This window comes from Anneissia japonica, unplaced genomic scaffold (genome assembly GCF_011630105.1).
Source record: "Anneissia japonica isolate Jap-2015-1 unplaced genomic scaffold, ASM1163010v1 scaffold288069_len450862_cov184, whole genome shotgun sequence".
In the NCBI taxonomy this organism is placed as follows: domain Eukaryota; kingdom Metazoa; phylum Echinodermata; class Crinoidea; order Comatulida; family Comatulidae; genus Anneissia; species Anneissia japonica.
In genome coordinates, this window is record NW_022746790.1 from 443,331 (window position 1) to 452,332 (window position 9,002).

At 33.1% G+C, this 9,002-nt stretch overlaps 1 protein-coding gene and 1 long non-coding RNA gene across 2 annotated transcripts in view; one reads left to right on the forward strand and one right to left on the reverse strand.

The window, feature by feature from the left end:
* LOC117120296 overlaps window positions 1-4,352 on the forward strand; it is a 15,736-nt gene extending 11,384 nt beyond the window's left edge. Inside the window, exons 4-5 of the long non-coding RNA XR_004447319.1 lie at window positions 3,071-3,160; window positions 4,298-4,352. This is a non-coding gene — a long non-coding RNA (uncharacterized LOC117120296). The remainder of the gene's footprint in view (window positions 1-3,070; window positions 3,161-4,297) is intronic.
* Window positions 4,353-4,766: 414 nt separating this feature from the next.
* On the reverse strand, window positions 4,767-6,534 carry LOC117120305 (tensin-3-like). The gene is made up of 5 exons (XM_033265324.1): window positions 6,338-6,534; window positions 5,629-5,751; window positions 5,346-5,410; window positions 5,008-5,204; window positions 4,767-4,828 (listed from the first exon to the last, which is right to left on the reverse strand). The coding sequence occupies exons 1-5, from the start codon at window positions 6,506-6,508 to the stop codon at window positions 4,767-4,769; spliced, it is 618 nt and encodes a 205-aa protein (XP_033121215.1). The 5' UTR covers window positions 6,509-6,534.
* Window positions 6,535-9,002: the final 2,468 nt, after the last annotated feature.

Below are 9,002 nucleotides of genomic sequence, written 5' to 3' on the forward strand. Positions count from 1 at the left end.
TAATACTTTTACTCATAACTTTGGCAATAGTAAATAGATTTCAGTAACTGACCTATCATTTAAAGCATATAAATAATAATGATAATATATTTTAATAATAATAATAATAATAATAACAAAAGCACTAAGTAGAGAGCGCCCACTGCAAATCCCTTTCTCAAAAATAAATCCCTAAAAAGTATGTTGATACTTTCGAACCACCAACCACCACCTACTTAAAAAAAAGTACACAAGCTTAAACACGAAAGTTGCATTCGAATCAGTTGATTACTTTTTGGGATATCTGATCTGGGACATTTTGCTTTGAATAGTCCATATATTCCCATCCACACCAAAATTTAATCACTTAATTTTTTGAATGCCTTTTATTGTATAAGTTGTACACCAGCCAATGCCTTACTTCTTCTTCTTCTTCCTCGTTCACCTCATTTAGATGATGATCAGTATCTTTGATGAGGGCTGCTGTCCTTCGTAGATCTTCCGGGGTTCTATAGAGTTTTTGGTATAGTGTTGTTGGTACTTGCCAAGTTTGGTTTCTTTCCATTTCTAGGTCTGATCAGTGCTGTAGAATGTGGTCCGTTGTCATAGGTCTGGAACCACAGGGGCAGATATCTGTCTCTCAAATACCAAATTTGGTATACGTCAGGTGATGGCGGAGACGATTATGGCCTGTCCTCAGTCTGAATATCGTTACTTGGTCAGAGCGTTTTGATAGGTAGTAGTAACTATCTTTTGGGTTATGTCCGGGATGTTCAATGTTCCATTTATGTTTCTGGAGAGTCTTGATGATTGCTTTTGCTTCCTTATAAGTTACTTTGTTATGTGTTTGTTATTTTTGTGCTAGTGCTTCTTTTGCCAGTGTATCTGCATGCTTTTTCATTTCCTCTAATGCCGCAGTGTTCTGGTATCCATTGCAGTACAACACACTCAACCACTGCATTTAGGTTGGTGAGTGCTGTGGATAGAGGATTAAGTTCCTTGTTCTTTGAGTCTTTTAATGCTTGGAGTGCAGACAGTGCGTCGGAAAATAGTACCACTTTTCCAACTGTTCTTGTTTTATTTTGTATCAAGGTGATTGTTGCTTCACACAGCGCTTCCATTTTGGCTCTAAAATTAGTGGAGTGCTTTCCTGTTGGAATGCTACGCTCTTTCTCTCCATCTGTAGGTTATTGTTCATGGATAAAGTCCATAGTTGGGTTCTTTGGTTCGTTGTCTGCTTGTGTCTTTCTTGCTTCAATGCCTTCTGGCTTTAACACACTGGAACGTCACACTCTTATACCTGACAAAAAAATACATACCATGTATTAGTGTTCAAATGGAAATATTATGCTAATAAATATGGGGGTTTGGTTTTTAGCGTCACATTGTATAGATGTATTATAATTCCAAATAGTTCGGAAAAAAGTTAATACATATAAAACGCTGTACAGTTTACTGTATTTACAGTAATACAGTAAACCAATTTTTTAAATGGTCCTAAAGATATTTAGGTGTGGGACCTGGTTCCATGCACACCCGACTTTGGATCGTCACCAACAATTCAAATTTATTTTCCTTGTAACTTGATTAAACTTTCAGTTTAAAGTTTCATTTAGATCATTTTATTAGTTTTTTAAATATCTGGTCTTGGATGTTTTCATTTGAATGGTTCTCATATCCATACCCTTTTTTCATTGAAGCATGACAAATTATTGTGGAAAGGGAAATTTTAATCCATTGATTATTCTTAGAGATAATAAGGTGGGACCTTAGGATTTTAAATGACCCTCAAATTCACACCTGAATTTCGATCGTCATCAACACTTAATAATGTCTTCCTTGTAACTTGGTTAAACTTTCACCAAACTTCCACACCCTACTCTGGACCGTCATTTTTTCATTGGGTTATTTCTAATACTCCATGTTATTTTAATTATGTCTGTGCAGCTGTTTCTTGAGATAATTCAAACACAAACAAACACACAAAGTCAATAAAAGACACCTCAGAAGTCGGGAAAGCTCATTTCCCTTTTTTTTTTATAGATTTATTGATACTTGGAAAAAAGAATACGTATGCAAATCAATTTTTTTTTTATATATCACATACTGTATTAAGAATGAGAAAAATTAACCTGACCATTTTCAAGAGGGGAAAACCTTGAATTTTGAAGAAATTCAAATTAAAGTCACTTCAGAAGTCGTGAAAGCTCATTTCCTGCTATTTAGAAAACAACACTTTTCCAGGGAGAACCTGAATCCCCCTTTCACATTGGGGTTCATTGATTCATGGAATCGTTTTCAAGAGGGGGGAACCTTGAATTTTTGATTACTTAAAAGTCATTAAAAGACACCTCAAAAGTCAGAAAAACTCATTTCCCGCCATCTAGGAGTAAAAATTTTCCAGGGGGAAACCCCCAGATCAACCTTTCTCTTGGGGGTTTATCGATTCATGGAAACAATAATATTGTACGTATGAACTACTCTATTCTTTTATGTATGTATACACACATAACAGGCCTTTTTAATGTAACAAGAATGAGAACATTATACAGTAAGCTAACCATTTTCAAGAGGGGGAAAACCTTGAATTTTGAACTTGTCATTACGATACACCCAGCTCAAAAGTCGGGAAAGCTCATTTCCCAGCCTCCAGGAATCAATATTTAAGGATCCTGGGACTGCCTTCTTTTTTGGGGTTTTGGGGAATATTCTGACCCCCACCTCCTACATTTGAAGCCAGATCCCCCTGATTCATATTCCCATCCATTTTACTATTTGGGTACCCCCTCCCACTTTGAAAACATTCCACCAGCCCTGCATTCTCAACCAACAATAGTTCTTTGCAGAAAGTTGTGTACTGCAAGCATTAATATATATAAAATGCATACTATCATTTTCATTCTGCATGTAATATTTAATTATGTTATGATTAATAGTTCATAAAATTAAAATTCAATTATTTGACCAAACTTATATATTTTTTTATAGAATTATAATAATTATAAAATTAACAATTAAACATTTTGATATTTATGGTGCATTTGTATTTTCTCATCCTAAATCTAATTAATGCAATTTATTTTTACTATAGAAATTTTGAGGAAATTTTAAACATTGCACCTCTGCAACAAGTGGAACAGCCCTGTTTGGCTGAATGGCGAATTTTGCTTCCTACTGAATGGTGAGTATGCTAGAAAAACTGATTTCAGATTTGATACTTGTTTCTGAAATTATTTGATTTACATGTAATAATAAAAATGTTTGTTTTAATAATTAATAACTTTAAATTGTTTTTATAAGTTTGCGTAAATGTTTCAATTAAAGGTAACTTTAAATATTCTCCTCTTCCACTGGACTTAAAAATCGTTGTATAAATTTGCGTAAATATTTCAATTAAAAAAAACTTTAAATATCCTCCCTTTCCACTGGACTTAAAAATTGTTGTAGAAATTCAATAAATGTTTCAATTAAAGTAACTTTATATTTTCTCCCTTTCTACTGCACTTAAAAATCGTTGTACCAATTCAATTGCGTAAATGTTTCAATTAAAAGTAACTTTAAATGTTCTCCCTTTCCACTGGACTTAAAAATTGTATAAATTTGCGTACATATTTCAAATAAAAATAAATTTAAATATTCTCCCTTTCAACTGGACTTAAAAATTATTGTATAAATTTGCGTAAAAGTTTCAATTAAAAGTAACTTTAAATATTCTCCCTTTCCACTGGACTTAAAAATTACTGTATAAATTTGTGTAAAAGTTTCAATTAAAAATAACCTTAAATGTTCTCCCTTTCCAGTGGACTTAAAAATTGTTGTATAAATTTGCGTAAATGTTTCAATTAAAAATAACTTTAGTTTCCCTTTCCACTGGATTTAAAAATTTCTGTATAAATTCAATTGTGTAAATGGTTCAATTAAAAGTAACTTTAAATATTTTCCCTTTCCACTGGACTTTAAAATTGTTGTTTCAATTAAAAGTAACTTTAAATAGTCTCCCTTTCCACTGGACTTAAAAATTGCTGTTTAAATGCAATTGCGTAAATGGTGCAATTAAAAGTAACTATAAATAGTCTCCCTTTCCACTGGACTTAAGAATTATTGTATAAATTTGCGTAAATGTTTCAATTAAAAATAACTTTAAATATTCTCCCTTTCCACTGTTCTTAAAAATTGTTGTATAAATTTGCGTAAATGTTTCAATTAAAAATAACTTTAAATATTTTCCCTTTCCAACCACTGGAAAGGGAGTAATGTTACTTTAAATATAATGTTGAATATTTTCTTTCCACTGAACTTGTATATTTTGTTCTTTCAGAATGTGGCAACTGATTTGGCAATTAAAGCTTTCTATTTCAAGTAATTATTCTCTGTAATTTAGTATTGTTTTGGAAACTCAATAAATATTCATTGTAATTGAGTATTGGAGTATTTTGAATAAATAAATATTCATTGTATTCAGTTTAGTATTGAGTATTTTTTCTTCTCGAGCATTAAAAAAGCAGGATGAGCAGGATGGGAAAAAAAAAAAGCGCCCTCGAATAGAAAAAGGCCAGAACATTACATGACATTAATGTTACTGAACAATATGCTATGTAGCAATACAGCATCCTTTAGTTAAGAAATTATGTTAAAGGGCATTGATCTATTAAGTCGCACCTCCACACTATCAAATTTTATGTGTTATGCCCATATTTGGATGTAATATGACGTCATCATGCCAAAAAGGGATACATTACACAAATTTGTCAAACACAATTTGATAGTGTGTCGCTTCGTAGAACTTACTAAACTCCTGAAGTAAACACCGTCTGCATATTTTGGTATATCCTCATGAAAGGTCTACAACCTAGAGATTAAAGAACAGAAGAACAATGAGAGGAAGCAATAAATGATTGAAATATTTTTCATTACAGTTAATCAAGGAATCAATTTCCCGCTTCAATGCCGAGTAATAAAACAAGAAGACTGACTGCAGTCGGCTGCATACCTTCCTGCTTGAGCAAATTTAATCAAGGGCGAACCTACCTCCTGCTGTGTCGAAGTTGGGCACCCCATGAATAAAGACATAATGAAGAAAGAGTGGGCTGTTATTAATCTGGATGGATCTTGTCAACAACCCAGAGAAATACTCGATGTAGCGATGCTGGGAAGGGTGCATGGCTGACCCGGTTTTTGCATCCAGAAAGCGCCTCATAGCGTATCTATCTAGTGCTGTATCGGTACTGGAATTTGAAAGACAGAAATGATTTTGTTAAATATGGTACAGTAATTGAATTATGAAAATGAAGACAACAGTATTTAATGAAGATAATGCTTTATTAAGTTTTAAAAATAAAAAAATATTTTAGTATTTCAGAATTTACCTGTTACTAAAATTTAAATAGCCCATGTATGCAGAGACAACGACACCTATGGGACCACGTCCTCCCTAAAGGAAATAAAACATCAGGTTAATAGATTTAACAGCAAAATATTGATAAATTACAGTTGACTTTAGGTCAGCTCTTTTAATTATAAAACTATTAACTTTTTGTACAACGTTACACTAAAATCTTTAACAATAAGTTTGTTTATAAATAAAACAATACCAAATTTAATTCTAGGGACATTAGAAATATCTATAATTAATATTAATTAGGAACTAACCTTGCAGTGTATAACAACAACATGTGATGCATCAGCCTTTAGCCAAGTTTCAATCTGTTTACAAATACTGCAAAGTTTCTCCAGTGGGGGCGCTAGTTGGTCGGGCCAACCGATATCGACAACCTAGAAATGAGGAATCAGATTCAAGCTAAAAGATCAAACCAGAAAGTCAAGTACCTGTGGTGGGAATTGAAACAAGGTAAACAAATACTTTTACTTTGTAAAAGTGGCTACTGTATGGGACAATAACATCATCTGCAGTTCCTGAAAGAGGAACTAGGCTTGTAAACCTCTCAAGGTGTCCCATACCTCAATAGTAGGCCTATCAGCACCCCCTTATTTCAATGACAGTAAAATAAATACTTTGATATTAGTCTATCAATCCATTCATTCCACAATTTATCATAATAAATTACAGGCAAATTCTTGGGTTACATACTTCAAATGATAGTAACTTGCTACTTTTTTTCTAACAAATTTATCATCTTAATTATTACTATTTCTCCATCCAAAGTTATTATTTGATTTGTCATTATTTATTGTACATTATGCAATACCTTGAGAACAAAGGTGTTAAATGAGAAAATCAAAGGGTACTACATTGGCAGAGCATCCAAATTATATTTTTCAAGGTCTTGGTTTTAAGTCCTAGCTGGGACAATACATTTTTTCATAAATATATTACCGTGATTCAAACGAAGATTCTTACCTGCATGTTAAGTTTGTTGATGTCATGGCGACGGCGGGAAAGATTAAAGAACAAGTAGTTGTTACCATGTTTCCGCTGCAGCATATGTACCACATCCTTGAGGTTGGCTTGATACTGTGATTCCAGTCCACCAGCAGGGAAGGACATGGCTAATAGAACATTACATGACATTAATGTTACTGAACAATATGCTATGTAGCAATACAGCATCCTTTAGTTAAGAAATTATGTTAAAGGGCATTGATCTATTAAGTCGCACCTCCACACTATCAAATTTTATGTGTTATGCCCATATTTGGATGTAATATGACGTCATCATGCCAAAAAGGGATACATTACACAAATTTGTCAAACACAATTTGATAGTGTGTCGCTTCTAAGGCCCAATAAAAATTTGTTATTAATATATCACCCTCACCTCCATGTCTTCTATGGTATTGAAAAAAAATGTTAGTAATAGTTAGTAGATATTATTAGTATTATCTCAATCATGTATTTTACTTTGAATATGCACCAGCAGATAACCCAAGGGTGATATTGGCTGCCAGCTATACCAATTATAGTCGGGTGGAAAGAAGCAACACAGATATAAAGTGGAGAGGAGACAATCCTACCAGGTAATTGTCTTGGGTGGAGAGAAGCAATGCAAATAAAGTGGAGAAGAGACAACCCTACAAGCTATACCAATTATAGCCTTGTGTGGAATGAAGCAATACAGATAAAGTGCCTTAAACAAGGACTCAAGCTAAATGCATAACAAGGGATTGAAGCCCCACATGATTACTGTTACTGAACTACTTCCACAATTTTTTCATCTTAAAAAAATAACTAGGCTTACTTTGATCATAAAAATTGGCATCAAATTGAAAAAAAAAAAAAAAAAAAAACAAGAAACAGTAAGGTTAAGACATGATAATTTTAAGGAACGTAGAAATTATATCATCAGTTGGAAGATTCAAAGGACTTTCTTTATTTTTCGTTTTTTGTTTTATGGTGTAGAAATAGGAAAGGTCCACCACTGCAGTTAAGCATCTCAGACCACCGGGGGACTGGGTTCCCCTCCCCACTTTTTGGCAGAAAATATATAATGTCTATGAAGAATTTTGTATGATCAGAAAGAAAAGAAAGAGGAAAGAAGGAGAAGATCGGGCGGAAAGAGAGTGTTTATCCAATCCCCAACCGAGTTACATTTTCTCGCAAATCACATTGGCGGATCTGGGGTGTCAGGGGTCTTGATCCCCCTCTCTTAGTCAAAAAATAAAAAATAAATAAAAACTTCTAGGTTTACGGCGTTTCAGGACCTGTGAGCTGATTTTTTTTTTGAAGAAAATTAGAAGTCAGGAAAGCTCATTTCCCGCCATGTAGGAATCAAACCATTTTTTTAATTTTTGGGGTTTATCGATTCATGGAAAAAACGTATACTGGTACACACACATACATACATGACATAAAAACTCTTAATTCTTAATTATTTGTATTGTGTATATATATTTAAGAATGTTTGTGTTACTTGCATTGCATTTCAATATTTGTTTAATTATAATGTACGACTTTGAAAAACTGTTCACAAGTACTGAAAGTGCAGTAAAAAGACAGAATAAATAAATAAAATATCCTTGTACTATAAAAATAAGAAAATATTTATTAGTCTAACATGATTTTGCAAATTAATTTTCATCAGCGTGTACAAGTATATAAAATGCACAGGCCTACCTAATCACATCAAAAATCCTTTTCGAAACAAGCCGTGTTCGTCCGCCCGACTCTATTTCCACTATGCCATGCACACCTAAAAAGAAACTGCACTCGTATTATTTGCTAACAGAACTTAAAATTCTATAAAAAAAAAAATACAAATTGCAATTGTTTTAATTTAACACATACAATACATAGGCCTACTTCGTTTTGTTGATACGCACACCACAAATATACCCCATAATCATAAAACAATGGCGTTTTTTTTTGCTAAAATACAGCTTGTCCACAATATCCGTCATCAACTCATGTCAAGTGGTTCTTTAGAATTCACAATTTGCTACACAGGTGGGTGCGTCCAGGATATTAGGTGAAAATGGCCACAAGAATTACTAAAGTTTAATTATTAGAATAGATAATCTTTATCCAAGGGTATAAATAGAGATTATATATTTGCATTAAAAAGTATTGACTGGGAAAACATTTGAGGACAAAAACACAGGGAATTACAAAAAGCAACTTATTTCCACCCTGGTTCCCAAATGAGAATACTAAAATACCAGAGAAATAATAGAACTATAAATATGGAAACAACACAATAAATACATTTTAAATACCACAGAAAATTCAATTTTGAAACATCAAATTTAAACTATATTGTATTATGAAGTTCAGATATATAATGGTTCCTAACAGTACCATTATTAAAACACAGGGTTTTTTTCATCTTACCAGTCAGTTGTCCAGGTATTTAAACACAAAACAAATCCTTTATTTACCACCACACCATGCCATCACTGTCACGGAGAACAGAAATTGGATGCAAGCCAACAGTACCTAAATAAGCGAAAAAATAATTATATAATAAATCAACAGTGGCAGATCCAGGAATTCGAAAGAGAGGTAAACCAGGGAGGGACTTTCACAGACCGAGGAACCACCCACCTCAGCCCCACCATGGTTGGGGCTG